The sequence below is a fragment of the Saccostrea echinata genome, unplaced genomic scaffold, assembly GCF_033153115.1.
Source record: "Saccostrea echinata isolate AGI-Se365-2 ecotype Australia unplaced genomic scaffold, CSIRO_AGI_Sech_v1 ptg000029l, whole genome shotgun sequence".
In the NCBI taxonomy this organism is placed as follows: domain Eukaryota; kingdom Metazoa; phylum Mollusca; class Bivalvia; order Ostreida; family Ostreidae; genus Saccostrea; species Saccostrea echinata.
This window is the reverse complement of record NW_026889778.1, coordinates 35,216,270-35,233,620: the sequence shown is the minus strand read 5'-3', so window position 1 is coordinate 35,233,620 and position 17,351 is coordinate 35,216,270. Positions and strand designations below refer to the sequence as shown.

The window sequence follows — 17,351 nt, the reverse complement described above, 5'->3', positions numbered from 1 at the left end:
TACTTTGGTCAAGATGTAAATCAATGAAACTAATAACTTTAAAGAAACAACTGAAAAAAATTATTAGAAAGGATTTCCTACAATACTGGTTTATAAAAAGAGAAGAGGGCTGTCTGTCGGGTAAACTTACAACATATTTCTTTGTAAAAAGAAGTTTTGAGATTGAAAAGTATTTATTTTTAAAAAATTTTGAACAAAGAAAAATTATATGTAAATTTAGAATAAGTGCACATAATCTCAGAATTGAAAGTGGAAGATATGAAAAAAATGTAAACACAAAAGGACAGCAAACCACCCTTGCAAGAAATGAAAGGATTTGTAAAATGTGCGACATGAATTGTGTGGAAGATGAGATTCACTCACTGGTTGAATGTCCATTATATAAACATGATAGACATGAATTTTTTGAGAATATTGCTAAAAATAATAAAAAATTTTATTGTTTAACAAATAAAGAAAAATTTTTGTGGATTATGTCTAATGAGAATGATATATTGCTTATCAAGTTGGGTAATTTTCTAATCAATATTTTTAAAATAAGAAATAGTGAATTATATAATGTTAAAAAGAACCAAATAAATGCAAAAGAGTAATAATATTAAATTATTAATACTCTAGTACAAATATACATGTTACAAATCTTTGTACGTTTGCTAATTATATATATGTATATATATATATATATTTTAAAAGCATTTATTATTGGTAATCCCCATCTGCTATAATCATCATCATCTTCTTTAGTTAGTTTCTTTTCTTTTCTCTTAATATCGACATGTTGTTACTATCAATTTTGAATTTCTTCTTGTGTATATAATTCTTTACTTGTATGCCCTGAGGGGCCCCAAATTGGGATCAATAAATCTTATCTTATCTTATCTGTACTTGCAAAGATATTAGGACCCCCCCTCCCCCTTCCTGATTCCTACGGGCCTTTAAAATATTTTTGTAATTCAAATTCGAACAACAAACAGATGTTATCTATATTAAATCAATTTGCTTACATTAAACTGATTTCTACAAATTATTTTACCGTCGAAATTGAAAGAAAGATGAAAAAATTGGAGAAAAATTCAAATTCCTACTCAAAATATTTCAATTTGTCGATATTCATAACTATTTGCAAGTTTTAGACAAGTTATATATACAAATGAATTGTATTTATTTTCACTGATCACAACGGTACATGATGTAATTTGTTTTTTTATAATAAAATTCTAAAATTTCTTTACAATAAATGTAATTAGAGAGATAAATACATGAAGCAGAGATTTGCGGATCCTCAATTACATGATACAGATTTATGTGCTATAATACGTGATAATACGTAATTTTGACCCCTTTAATTTAGTGGTCAAGAATAGGGGGTTGAAAATATTGGCTTGTTTAAAAAAAGATGGGGGTTCAAGATATTATGACCATAAAATATTGATCCCCCAACTTCTTTAAATTTTAATGTCAGGGGGTTCAAAATATGATGGTTGTTAAATATTGACCACACACCCCCCACCCCACCCCACCCCCCTTTACACATTAGTGGTCAAGAGAAAGTGAGTTCAAGTATTAGGCTTGTTTAAAAATATAAGGGGTCTAAGGTATTATGAGCATGAAATACTGATCCCCACTTTTTTTTTAATTAGGGGTAGGGGGTTCAAGATATAATGATTGAAAATATTTGACCCCCCCCCCTTTTAACTTAAGTGGTCAAGAATAAGGGGATTCAAAATATTATGCTTGTTTAAAAATAGATGGAGTTCAAGATATTTTGACCAAAAAATATTGATCCCCCGACTTTTTTACTTTTAATTAGGGGGAAGGGGTTCAAGATATTATGGTTGCAAAATCTTGACCCCCTGTACACTTTATTTGTCAAGAACAGTGAGGTTCAATATATAATGCTTGTTTAAAAATGAAATATGAAAATACATGTAACGAACTGTATTCAATCAGGAAAGTCCAATGAAACAATACAAATTTGAAGCAGAGCGAACACGGACCTCAAAATTTAGAAGTGGATCAGGTGCCATGGAGGAGTGAGCATCCCCTGCTGACCGGTCACACCCGCCGTGTGCTCCTTGTCATGATCGGGTAATAACGGAGAAATCCGTAGACAGTTCAGTGTATGAATAATGGCCTAACAATTAGTATGAAAACCGTCAGTCCGCATTTGTCTCAATGATAGGTTGTATGTGCTGACAAGGTCATTGTATCGACCGTAAAACTTGCGAAAAGATGACTTCAAACGAGAATGTTGATATCCTTGTTTCATCAACTTGTTTGTCAATAGCTTGACTCGTTTTAGAAATTGTTCATACGTAGAGCATGCTCTTGCGTTTCAAATCAACTGAGAGACATAAACCACATATGCAGGTGATAAGGGTGTATTGCTACATAAGTAAGGGAAGTTGACGATTGAAAAGTTGGAGTCATCACGTTTATCATAAAGCTTTGTCGTTAGATTACCATTAACGTCTTTTTCTAGTAAAATATCTTAAATATGAAACAGATGTGTCAGAATATGTGGTATCTTTTATTTCAATCCCACTGGGATATATTGAGTTGACATATGAATGAAAGTAACTATTGTTAATTGAAATTAGTGGTCGATATTTCGAAATGTCGAGTTGAAGGCCACAACAAGTATTTTTTCTTCTCATGTAGAAGTTTTTGAATAAATATAGAAGGGGTTCAAGATATGACCGTGATCTTCCTACTTTTTTTAATTTTATTTAGGGGGAGGGGTTTCAAGATATCATGGTTGCAAAATATTGACCCTCTTTAATTTAGTGGTCAAAAATAGGGGGTTCAAAATATTATGCTTATTGATTTTAATGTAGGGGGGGTCAAGATATTATGGTTGCGAAATATTGCCCACCTTAAAATGTTTATTTTATTTTGTTTTTGAGTGGGTATTCAATATATTATGGTTGTGAAATAAATTGATCCCCTACTTTTATTTTTTTTTTAAATTTAAGCTGGAGGGGTCAAAACATTATGCTTGTTAAAGAAGGGAGGGGGTCAAGATATTATGACCGTAAAATATTGAACCCCCCTATATATTTTTTTTTTATTTGGGGTTCAGAATATGTCTGCAAAATATTCAACCCTTGTAAGACTTGTCGAGATGTGGGGGTTCAAAATATTTTGGCTGTTAAAAAGCAACCCCACTCAAAGGTTCATTGTGAGGGTGGGGGTAAGGATGTTACAGCTGTGAAATATATTGATCTCCAGATGTTTTGGTCATTTAAGAAAAGAGGTTCATGACATTGTGACTATAAAATATTGATGACCCTACATTGCGTTTTTGATATGGGGAGGGGAGGAGTTCAAGCCATGATGTTTTCAAAATACGGAATCTCCATTACAATTTTGAGAGATTGGGTTTAAAATATTATGACTGTAAAATATTGACCAGACTTAAAGCTTCATGGGGGCTGGTTTCAACTTACTTACCATAAATGTAGGCATGCAAAATGTTGACCTCCCTCCTTACATTTTTATTTCTCATTAGGGGGTGGTAGGTTCCAAATTTTATGGGTGCAAAATACTGAATCCCCCCTTTACCTCAGTGGTCAAAAGGAGGGGTTCAAAATAGTATGGCTGATAAATATTGAACCCCTAATAAACTTCCATAGGTATTCATTTCTGTTAAATGTTGCTGTTCCCTCCCTTACAATATACCAAATATTATATTCCAGGTATATATATATATATATATATATATATATATATATATATATATATATATATATATATATATATATATATATATATATGTATATATATATATATATATATATATATATATATATATATATATATATATATATATATATATATATATATAGCAGGGATACCTATAGTCTCATTTTCTTGCTTCCGTAAAGTGAAGATCACTACGCTTCCGGTTGTGTATAATACCCAATATATTATATATAATAACGGCCTCAGGCAAACAGTTTGGTTCTTGGGTACGACAAAACGCATGTTTCCCTCGAACCCAGTCAATAAATGTATAATATTCAAAGCGTTTCAAAGTGTTACTAACGGTATATCGATCATGAGAATCATACGTTGAAAGATCCAATGTCTTAATAAGACTTAGGTGCGGATAAGTATTTTGACACGGAGAACTACAGTTTACTTTGTATAAAATTGAGAATGAATTTGGAAGCTTCGAATTTCGACCAGCACTTACATGTATATGTATGTCAGTGGAGCATTGAGGGATTTTCCTGTTTTTTTTTTTTTTTGTTGTTTTTTTTGTTTTTTTTTTTTTTTGTTTGTTTGTTTGTTTGACATGTACGCATTTATGACCATTAAGCAATCTTTCTCTTGCAGATTTTTATCTTTTCTCTGCACTTATAAGCACTGAGTAGTAAGGAATCTTGCTAGTGCTAATTTCGACCTGTCCTCTGCACTCCTGATCGTTAGGGAATCTTTTTTGTTCCCTCACCAGCGACAGATGACCTTAGTTTGTACTGTCTCTTCCTAAGATCCGGCGGTCTCGTTGTCCCATGTATTCAGCTCTTTACACAGCAATTCCGATCAGTTTACTAGGACTGATAATTCTGTTTTCTCTGCATCAATTAACAAACGACAGAAATTGCATATATCAGATAAGTATAGATAGGATATGAAACTGGTGGTCGTAAGACGTTTTTATCGTATGCGCGGATCCACTCGTGGGGGTGTTATTTTCATTTTTATCTGAATCGTATCCACTAACATTTGTTTACAATAACTTTACAGTGCACTATCTAAATTGAAACCTAATATTGCATCAAAATTATTATGAATTTTATATATCCGATTCACGCCCAGGAAAACAATATTGACCGATGATCTAAATGTAATAAGTTAAAATCATTAATAGTTATTTTCTTCAATAAATGTATTTCAGTGTTCATTTCGACGGAAATCTCCGTGATCGTAAGGTCGTGTGTTCGAATCACGGCCGTGACTGACCTAAGTCGAAAAAAAAGGCAGCAACTGTTCCTTCGCCAAGCGCTGGGCACTTTGAAGTGAAAGTTGCGGATCCTTCGGATGAGACCTTAAAAACCGAGGCCCCGTGTCACAGTAGGCGTTGGCACGATAACGAACCCTCACTGCCCAATGGCCTTGAGTGCCGAGTAAAGGTCTAATTTTCTTCACCGGTAAATGGTGACGTCTCTATTTGAGTGAAAAATTCTCGATGGGGACGAAAATCAAAAGTCAATCAATCAATCGACGGAAAACTTTCCTATATTTTCTATGGTTCATAAATCCTCATGCGTTAAAGCTTTTAACCCCCCCCCCCCTTTCCGATGTATTTGTCAGTATATACGGTCAATCATTTAGTCAGATCATATGCTGACTGACGTTTTTCATACTAATTGTTAGACCATTATTTACACACTCTATTGTCGACGGATTTTCCGTTATTTACCGATCATGACAAGGAGCACACGGCGGGTGTGACCGGTCGGCAGGGGATCCTCACTCCTCCATGGCACCTGTTCCCACCTCTGATGTTTTTGGAGGTCCGTGTTTGCTCTGCTCCCGATCTGTATTGTTAAAATGGACTTTGACCCAAAAACATTTTATTTTGACAACTCGCAAAAGAATAATATGTATGTAATAGTAAATTAATACCATTAAGAGTCTATCTATTAATTAGTTATTTACTTTATTTTATCTTTAATATCAATTTATTTTAAACAATGAATAATTTTTCAGTGATTTTGAAGATTTTCACCTAATACCCGTAGTCAAACGCAGACAAGAACAATGGGCTTGTTAAATTGATTACTGCAAATTACAGTATCGCCGCCTACAGTAGATAAACTAGAATTAACATTGGTTCTGCTTCTGTAAAGTGGAAGATAACAGAAAAAATATATTGGACGGATCCAGGATTTTCAATAATTAGATGCATGATCAGAAAAGTGATATATTGGACTTGTATACCTGTAGTTACCTGTTTAGAATCTACAAGTTACCTGTAATAAAAACAGTTCGCTGAGGGCAAAATTTAACGGTTCTCAACTTTTTCCTATTTTTTCATTCTTTTTTTAATTTTTTAATTTTTTTTTTTAATTTTTTGAATCTCTAAAAAAATTGGAAAGTAATTATATCAATTTTAATTTGTGATATATAAAAGCAAAGTCTGTTGAATATTTTATTTAACCTACGATTTGAACTTTTCGAAAATTATTTTAATCAAATTGTTTCAGAATCATGTAAAATTTTGTTCATCATCGTCTTTTCTATAGTTGAAAGTAATTTTATTTCTTGAACTGATTTAATACGACCTTCTCAGGCATATTTCGCCAACTGAAATAACACAAGCAAGCCCATAGGAACCGAGGAACAAGGAGAGGGGGTGACAAAATAATAGCAGCTGGAAACTTCTTGCTGGAAATGAAATTCAAGTTTTTTAAGCTCTTAAAATGTTTTATTATTAATTAAGATCAAACAAATAATTACCTAAGATGATATGAAAAATGCTGACTTTCTTTGCTACCACTTAAGGAACAAATTCTAAATAGTTATGGTTCAAAAAAAAAGTCCTTAAGTTCTTTAGTCAATCTTCTTCTAACCCCCCACCCCCCCCACCACCACCACCACCACCACCTGCCGAGTGTCTTTTTACATTTTTTGAACTTAGAGAAATAACCTCAGTAATTATCCGCAATTCTCAATACCAACAGTAACTCTCAGCAAATACATGTATCAGTAATTATCAGAACATACAGTAAAAACGACAGTAAAAATATCAGCAAATATCAGAATTTCTCAGTACCAACAGCATAATATCAGTAAATATCAGAAATTCTCAAAAGTGGCACTATCAGTAATTTTTAAGGCTAGTAGTGTAACAGTATAATTATTGTTAAGAGCGCTGAATATTTGCACGTACAGTTCACCAGGACGTTTTCTTTTAATTCATCTACATGTAGTATAACAAAAAACATTATAAATATATTTCGGGTAAAATATGAAATTGTTATCTCGTGAAAACCATTGTTGACCGAGGCTAGACCGGGCCAAAAAAGGTTTTTGAATGATAACAATTTTTCATATTTAAAAAATGTGATGATAATGTTCACAAGTTTTAATAAAAAAAAAATCGCGGCGAAACTTCCATTTTCTTTAACTTTACGAAGACTATTCAAAAACAAAACATTGATATTCTCTCTCTCTCTCTCTCTCTCTCTCTCTCTCTCTCTCTCTCTGTGTGTGTGTGTGTGTGTGTGTGTGTGAGGGTGTGTGTGTGTGTGTGTGAGAGGGTGTGTGTGTGTTTGTGTGTGAGGGTGTGTGTTCCAAGAAAAGCTATGATTTAAGGTTTAATTTTTTAAGCTTTGAATATTTTTGTTTCCACAAAAATACAATAAGTGACATTGTAAGCCAATAATTACAAACTTCCTTCAATTTTGTTTATACAAATCACAATTAACTTAATCCAAACAGAGATTATTTTTTATCTTGCTAAAGGAGGTGCACTAAATTATGTACATTTTAAAAATGTTGATTGATTAACTCTGTTAGTACAAAAGTAAACATTATTCGAATTTGCAAGATAAACAAACATGACGTCAAGAAAACGTTATATTAAAGACTTCAGGCAAATAATAACACTTTCTAAGATTATATTCTTATCCTTTGACTTCGTTAACAATCATTGTTGTTTTTTCGTATCTTTGCAATGATTATCGCTCAGTAGATTTGCAATCAAAGTATTTTGATTTTAACCATCTACACATATATGCATTTTCAAATTTTATTGAAAGAGTATAATTTACTATACATGTACATATATGTGTCATAATATGTACTAGATATGAAATATGAAATGTTCATTGATTTCAGTGTTAACAACACAGATGAAAGCCTTTTTGGTCATAACATCGTCTTAAAAAATAAAGCTTTCGAAGTCCAGAGGTATTGTGATTGCTCCACAACAAAGTCAGGTTTGAATGATCAAGAACCGCTCAATAGTCACAACACTGCAAATTGTTCTCCAACCTCTTCAGCATTATTGTGTATGAAGACAACATCAAGAAATTTTACATCTACCTGTGAAACATACGAATATCGAGACAAACGTGACGTCAATGGCATTAATTTTAAACATCATATCTTAAGAAGGAATGCAGATCCCGATGACATCATGGAGGTTCCACCTCTTACTTTTGATCCTAAATTTGATCCAAACTATATTCCACCGGTAGTATCTCTGTTTCTGAAAATATTGATGACATTCAAAAGATTTAAAGAAAAATAATTGTATATACTTATACGTATGGTATATCCTTATAATTATAAATGTCTTCATATAATGTTATCTTTGATGAATGCTTTTTGTAAACAAAATTATATTCTTTGACATTAGGTCACATTAATACAGTCAAAAAGATGCTACACATACACTCATATATATATATATATATATATATATATATATAGATATAGATATAGATAGATAGATAGATAGATAGATAGATAGATAGATAGATATATATATATATATATATATATATATATATATATATATATATATATATATATATATATATATATATATATATATATATATATAAAATGAAAACACGAAGAAGGTAACACAGTAATTAAAGCATTAGCACTTTAAAGCATTAAAGCAAAATCTTCAGATGCTTTACATTCAAGCTTACTAACTTCACAAAGTAACGTTTATTATGATGTCATAATTAGCGGAAGGTCATAAAGTCACTATGACGTTGTTCTCCCAGGAGTTATTACGACATTAATTATCAAATAAAAGGTTTTTTTTTTTTATTTTTGATACGATTGATCGGTTCATAAGGCGGAACGTCTTGCGATTAACGGATTGGCAATTCTGTAATCGATTGCCTTCCCTTATATATATATATATATATATATATATATATATATATATATATATATATATATATATATATATATATATATATATTTTTTTTTTTTTTTTTTTTTTTTTTTTTTTTTTTTTAATTTTTTTTTTTCCGAAAGTATTCGAAAAGTATTTATTTAGCACATCAAAAATAAGCTAAATCGGGCATTTTTTTTTTTAAATTTTTGTTATAAGAGAAAGAAAAACGTCTTTGTAATATACAATTCATCTTTAAAAATACTGAATTAAATGCAAGTAGGATATACTTTTGTAATGTAAAATTTTAGCTCCAATATTTCGTCAAGATTTATAACTGCGTTTTTAAATTAATTCTTTTTTGTGAATCATGTTGCCTTCATTATATTTATATTCATAATGAAATCGCAAGAATTTTAAAGCAAATCAGATTAGACTCATGGATGGAGATAATAAATTATATTGAGGAAAATCAAAGACGATGGTATAATTGGCACATTTTCAATACTTGATTCTGACATGATAGCGTTTACACTGGGGGGCATTGTAGTAAAAAAAATGTGAGGATTGTGGGTATTATTTAACGATTGGGTGCGATATCATGGCCACTTCCAAAAGTGAGTTATGACATAATTTTCCTGTCTAATTATCGTCTAAGAAAAATACGTGATAGTACCTAGTTAAATGTTTCAATGACCATCAATGAATTAAATATTTTAAAAATGAATTCTAGACCTTACTTTTCTTCTGAGTGTTATACCAGATCTGCTTTTAAATTTCAGTTACATATATATTATGAAGTAGAATAAATAATAGAATACGTAAATTTCATATCAGTGCAATATTTTTCAAAACTCGTTTTATCACTCCTTATTGAGTTAATGCCTCCTTCAAAACGGATTTACAAAGCTACAAGTTGTCAACGTTACAACCAGGCATAGAAACCCCTGAAGGTATGCTTTAACACGAGCATGTTGCATTCCTGTTGGTACATGTAGCCTTAAACACCAAATTGAATGCAAGAAATAATAGGTCTCGGGTAGGATACCTGGGGAAAAAAGTCAAGCGGACCGTGTCCTTTATCATTAACTATATTAAAAGATATGATGGGCGTTAAGAGAGTTAAGTACGATTTTTTTTTTTTATTTTTATGGACCTTTCATTAAAAATGACAATCATTTACACACTAATTCTTTCATACAATATTTTTTAAAGTTATTTTCAAAAACTTATTTATTTTTTGACCTCTACATTATTCCATCTAATATGTTCAAAAATTCAGATTCCAACCTGGCGGAACGGATGGACAGAAGAATCTGCTCGTGAGGTTTGTGAGGAAGCAATCTTAAATGATCCAGCTGAAAAGGAATGTAGAAAATACATTCAAATGGACAAAAATTCCAACATTGCTATAGAAGAATGTATTCTAGATATACGGGTAATTGTATAATGCAATTATACTACTTCCCTTCTTTCATTTCCTCACTGTTCGCTTACGTTTACCCAGTCTGGTTGACTGCAGTCAATCACTATTGATTCCATTTAAGTCATTAGATGGTATATTTCTCTGTTTGTTATGCAGGTTCCTGAAACATATGAAATTATTTAAAATGGTTCATGAACTAAACTTGTTTTTCATTTTTCATTTTTTACATGTATATATATTATACGGATAGATGCATATGTGCAAAAAATTGTTATATCCCGATCTTTCTAAAGAAAATTTAGGTATATTGCTATTCTGTTCGTCTGTCTAGCACACTATCTTTTATCTCAAACTCCTCTCATCACATTTTACGCAGTAAAATCATCTTTGGAATTTGATTTTTGTTGTACTATATATGTGCTAAACGATTTCAGAATTTTAATTCATATTCATCCAGAAGGCCCAAAAGAGGTCGAAATAGACGTTCTTTATAGTATAGAACCCATTTTTCCAGAACTCTTTTAGCATTTTACGCAGTACCAAAGCATCTTTTGGAATGATTTATGGGGTCCTCAGATGAACAATACGGATTCGGAATTTTCATTTTAATCCAAGATTCCAATGCAAGGCCGAAAAATTGAAAACGTTTGTTTTTTTTTTGTTTGTTTTTTTTTTCACACAAAACTTTTCTTCTACTTTTAAGGTCCTTTTAAACAGAATTTCATTAATGAATGAATTTCATACATTTGTTAAGAACGTTTTAGTTTACTTATATAAAAGGCCCTTGTATCAACTGCTAGCAAAAGCATTTTTATGCTCAATTTGATAATTGTTGATATACGTAAATCATAGAAACACTATAATGGGGGGGGGGGGAGGGGGGGGTTCGCTGCTTTATAAGGTACAAAGTAGAGAACATTTAGAAGCACATAATTACGTGTGGACATAACTGTTTATGCAGCATCTATTTTTTAATTTTAAAAAGTCAATTTGCAAAGTATGTGTTTTTAAAGGGAATATGAATATATTTATAGTACGAAGATATCATCCCTGTATTTATTTTTTTTTCTATATATTCTTACCTACAAGTCTAGGGCCAAATCACCCCTAACCACTTTTCAAATGCAGCATACAATACATTCAGCATCTGGTGAATCTGGTAAAATCAGAAAAGTTAAAATAATTTTTTTTTAATCTCATGAAAAAATTCAGTTCAAGTCGAGGGTAGAAATGCCTAAATTGGGAGGAGAAATTCGGCTTTGGCCATGGTTTGAACCTCAAATGAAATGCCAGTGAAGGGTTCCAAATTTGGACCAATACTCAGCACCTGTACCTAGGGCACATTTAAGCCAATGGTTGGGCGACAAAATTTTTCTCGTATCGACGGTGAAAAAACATAATCGGCTGATACTAGTATCGGTCGACGCAGAGTAGTCACATTAATTCCTAAAAACACCAATGTCTTTAAAAGTGAAAAAATTACAACTGTCGCTCGATCATCGTATGCTGAGCCGCAGTTTGATTTTCATCGTCGACCGATATTTACGAAAACCCAATCCCTAAATATCGACTGACCCGACGACTTAGTTAACAAATTGTCTGCCGATGGTTGGAAGATGATCGAAGGTTGGTCGACGGGCTATTCAACGATTGCTTAATTGAAGGAATCGAACACGACGCAGAAAAAAATATAACTTTGACCGTCAGACACAGAATTGGTCGACCGACGAAAAAGAGGTCAAAATTGAGCAAAACAACCCCCGATAAACTGCCGACTGTCGCCAAAAGAATCCTATTTTTGCCTTTGGACATATTTGGAAAAGTGACTTGGGTTTTACAGCTATTGAGCAGTGAGGGTTCTTGTCGTGCCATCGCCATTCATGAAATGAACCTCAATTTTTAAGGTCATATCCGAAAGACCCGTGACTTTCACTTCTAATGCCGGGCGCTTGGCGAATGAACCGTCACTTTCGATATGTATGTAACGTTGAAGAAGTTGAGAAAGGGTAACTTGAATCCGAGATTCATGTTGTCCGAATATTTTCTAGAGATAAACGTTTGTTTACATTCTGTACGCTCAATTTATGACTTGTGTTTACTCCATTTTACCTTTCTTTTTGTTCTCTCAGCGTTCATACTCCGTTCATAATTACATGTACACACTTAATTTCTAAAAGTTTAAATGCATTTGTTTTGCATAATTGTAAAAATGTGCTTCATTATATAAGGATTAAATAATACAGATAATAAGTATTTTAGAGTCTTGTTAAATACGGTGGCTGTAAAGTATATTTTTGACATACCAATATTCATAAGATTAATTACATTTCAAATTAAAATATTAAAAAAATCTTTCGTTTTTTTTAAATTAAAAAAATGTATGTTCATTGCTTTTTGCCAGACAATCTCAATTGTAATACAAAAAATAATAACATGAAAATATCCGTTTACATCATTTAGGATGCTGGGACCAAAGAATTTCTTAGCCATACTATAGAATCACTGAAAGAATCGTGTTTCGGAGAAGTCAAGAGATATGAAGAATTTTATAAGACCAATAGTAAACAAAAACTATCAGTGGTGGAAAAAATCGGTAAACTTGCTTGTCCAAGTAACTGCTCGGCTAACGGAGTCTGCAATAAAGGTAATAATTTTGCTTCATAGATATTTTGCTCTCGTCGCCAAATAATTACATACGTATAATGCATGAACTGAAATTTTTTAAAAGCGTAGAATTGAAATTATAATCCAATGAATATTTATATTCTGCATACGATAAAATTATTATGAAATGTATCATAGCTTTGTTTGATGATCTACATGTAAAACAATTTCGAGCAAAATCTATGCATACTTTCTTTTGCACTTAGGTGTCTGTACATGCGATGATATGTTTGTGGGTGATGACTGTTCACATAAAAAAACTTCTCCTCCGGTCAATACTACCTTACCGGAAAATGGCTTATGTAAAACAAGCAAAAGACCATGTGCAAAGACAAACATATTCGGCCATTTTATGTCTGAAACTGTCTACGTAAAATTTAAATATTTTTTGGTATGTATGATAACCAGTTTGAATCCCCCTATTTTACATGTTTAAATACAAAAACCAAATCAGTAAAAGTTCAAATGGATTAGATAATAAAGGAACTGTCATAGATCTGTCAAAACAACAATTGAGAAATTTTTATTACAATATTTAATCTGTATTTCTTTTCTCAATTATTTATTAACGGTTTGTTCTACCACTGTAATGTAAATAGACTTTAACTTTTTTTGTACAGTGAAGTGTTTGAATGATCTAATAATGTATCTGATTCGCTCTCCTTGTCATATTTGTTATGTTATCAAATTTCACATGTTGACAACCTAGCGTAACAACAAACGGTTTGAGTTCATATAAGATTGACTTTTGATCTAACAAATTGTCGCTGCGACTGCTAAATCAACTGTTTGACTATAACAGAAACAAACTAATGTGTATGATTTAAGAGGTAAAGATGGACAAGTTGGGTAGTTCCTTATGGCAATAAGACTTTCACGCATCCAGATTGTTGACAGTGGTTTTAGCATTATCGATGTTTTTTGTTGTTTTTTTTTCATTTAATTTTCTGGCTATTTGATGATCATACCTTTTTCTTTGTAACTGTAGATTATGTTTGAACTTGTTCTACCGATTCGTAAATACATGATCTTCAACCCTGGTTAAATATATTAGAAAGCAATAGCATTATCTTGAAACGAGGTTTGGTCTTAGTGGAAATTCAAAGACAGTTATTATCATATATATATTTCAGTCTTTCTAGATCTTCTAATTATAAAAATCATATGGTGCTTGGACAAATCATATAAATCTAGTATTGCTAATTGTAGCAAGGAATGCAAATAAATATGAATTTATTAAATGCATTGCCTTTTACCGAAGCTCATACTTAATAGATATTCACTTTTTCAAAATCGGACAAAGAACAATAAGATCTTAATGGATCTAAAGTTGTTGTTTGAAAAGAATCAATTCTATTCTATTAATTACGTTTGTTAGAAAATTTAGAAGGCTTCAATGGTAAATGAACTTGGTTGGTCACGTGATCAAATCCTGGTTAGTTCGAAGGACTTGTCGGTAGATTTGATTGACAAGGTTCATTTCCAAGAGAACTCTATGAACCAATGCATTTATTGTTGTGGCTTCTTTTGAGCATATCGGCATATTCTTCCGTTAAAAATATCGTTTTCCTTTTTTTCAGATAACTGATATTGGTAGGTTGATCTCCTTATCAACACACACTACGAAAGCAACATACATAGGACCTACTATTATAAAGGCAATGTTTCCAACTGGCTTGAGAAGTAAAACATCGCATTCCCGGACGGTATATGGAAGTGGTTTTGATATAAGTTTATCATATGACGAAGTCAACTATGGGGAATCCATGTCATTAGTCATATATAATGATGATTGCTTCAGCTGTAACGCAAGAGAACTGGAATGCAACAAGACGGTATTTTATTATTATTATTATTATTATTTTTTTTTTATCATATTTTTTTTTATTTTTTATTTTTTATTTTTTTTTTTATTTTTTTTTTTTTTTTTTTTTTTGAAATTAGGGAATTGTGTACTAAATATGTTTACGTTTACTAATATCTATTGTCATTTTTGAGTCATTGAAGATCCGGAATATATACTCTCCTGTGTTTTTCTCCTTGCATCTGTAAACTCTGACTTCAAGGTTTGAATTATAAATACAAATGTCAATTTCTTTATTGTTTATTTCTTTTGATATCATTGTCAGAAATATTTATGGACAAGTTGAGAGAAATTAATTTTGTTAAAATTCTCCATATTGGATTAGAATACTACATTTAATACACAGCTTCAATAATGAAATATTGTTATGAATATCAGAAAGCTGCTCATCCGAGAATTAGTTCCATGGTGAATATCACCCTCATACACACCAAAAAATGCGCACTTATTATGTTTAAATCATATATGAAAATTGCAGTAACTGGAATTTTGTATTAAACTTGATAAAGTATACGTTCATCAAAGACACTATAAGAGAACAATTACTATATTGATCTCTTCCTCTAGAACCTGGTCTCTTTTTTATTTCCTATCGATATATAAGCCATGGTTTCTTATATAATGGCAAACGATATGATCTTATGATGAAAAGATACACTGCGATTATCATAGTAAAATCTCGATATGCGACACAAGAAAAAAAAATTAAAGAATAACACTCAGGTGATAGTTAAGGTTTATGGGCCATTTTTTTTTTTTTAAATTAACTTTGTAACATGAAGTAAAATATGAAATGTGCACATAGACAAGGGTAAAAGAGTAATTTGTAATTAGGACATCATAAATTTTGCTTAAGTTATAAATTTTTAAATTAAAAACTAAATTTTAATTCCAGACTTTCTGTTTCTAGAGGCCATGTCCAGAGACCACCACGCAAGGAGAAGTAACGAAGTTCAAAATATCTATTCAAAATGAATATGGTGAGATATTAAGAGGTAATGTTGTTTCATGGTCACGCCGGTGCTGCTCCATGCCCAAACTCTGTTAGGAATAAACTTAATCCTTGTTTTAATACTTTGTCACCCTATCTCTTATGTATTTTCATTACCTAATTTGCACATAAACATCAATTAATACTAAACCTTAACTCACATGCATATTAATACTCTGTATATTCTTAGATTTTGTTTGATCTTTCGGCAGACTGATTTTTTTGTAGCATGTTTGGCAAGTTTTACGCTGAAATCATATTATCGAAAAGGGTGTTTATTTTTGAATACTGTTTTTAGTACGACCAACTTTTTCGGAACTTTGATTACCACCGACTTTGAATTAAAACTTATTACTTAAAACATTAAACAACAAATTAATGTGATTTTTTTAATTTTCCGGTGTCATTTTCTGCAGCTTATGTGTGTTATTTTGCAAAGGCACGCATAATTGAACACATTTCTTTGTACATGATGTTGAACCCTATGTTTGCCATTTGACGTCAAAACTTATAGGGCAAACTATCGTTGAATGAAGTAAATTTGTGCCAAGTCATTAGCAAAAACGGGTGAATAGAAGATATGTATTTAATATTTGAGAATTCATGAGGTACATAAACTACAACGTTAACGCACTTCCTGAAATATTCCGGTGTAAAGATGAGTTATGAAATTCGTAGATTAATGACTGGGGTCATATTTCAATGTCGAAAAATGACCCCGGTCATTATTAAACTTCGAAAAATGACTCTATTTGCCTGTAGAAAAAGTGGCATCATCCCTAAAATCTGCATACCCTACATAAAGAAAAAACACAATAGAATAATGACCCCTTATAGATGTTGGTAGGGATAAACATATATTTTTCATTTTTGGTTAAAAAGATTAAGAATCATGTAACCAGGTATTGGATATTTTATCCACCTACTTGTCGTTGGTCTCTTCATTGTTTGTTTGTCACGTGATTTAGGGTAATAGAGAGAAAGGGGTGTTAGAGAGAGAGAGAGAGAGAGAGAGAGTTTTGTTCATAATACCAACCAAAACCTGTTTTTTTAAATTACCTATCATACCCATCCATCCACGCCGTCTAGGTAGACGGCTCTATCGTATACAGTGCAGGAAACTAATTTTGTTACAGCATCGATGCTGATTTGAATGCTTCCTTTGCTTGCTGATTTGAATGCTTCCTTTGCTTGCTGATTTAATGCTAGTAATCCTTATCCTGATGCTGTTTTATGACTACATGTAGGTCAATGCTACCGGAAGTAGCATCATGCTACCGGAAGTAGATAATGAATTTCAGCATTGCCGTTTAAAGCAATAAAAGTGCCTTTTACAATTATTTGATCATAATATTTCACTATGTATCAATAATGTGAATACTTTAACCAATATTCTTTCTTTCTTTTTTAACTTTTTACTGAATTAAACTCATTGATTTTCTGATGCTAGTAGGATAATGCTGATTTTATGTAGGTCAATGCTGGTTTTATCCTTTGCTTGCTGATGCTGATCCTGGTAATGATGTTTTTTAAATGC

The 17,351-nt window shown here is 31.7% G+C and overlaps 1 protein-coding gene across 1 annotated transcript in view; it reads left to right on the top strand.

Annotated features, from left to right (window-relative positions):
• Positions 1-15,871, top strand: part of LOC133195235 (von Willebrand factor D and EGF domain-containing protein-like) — a 67,849-nt gene extending 51,978 nt beyond the window's left edge. Inside the window, exons 12-17 of the mRNA XM_061331093.1 lie at positions 7,852-8,209; positions 10,152-10,307; positions 12,756-12,939; positions 13,166-13,350; positions 14,540-14,794; positions 15,734-15,871. Of these exons, the coding sequence (XP_061187077.1) occupies positions 7,852-8,209; positions 10,152-10,307; positions 12,756-12,939; positions 13,166-13,350; positions 14,540-14,794; positions 15,734-15,871 (1,276 nt within the window). The remainder of the gene's footprint in view (positions 1-7,851; positions 8,210-10,151; positions 10,308-12,755; positions 12,940-13,165; positions 13,351-14,539; positions 14,795-15,733) is intronic.
• Positions 15,872-17,351: the final 1,480 nt, after the last annotated feature.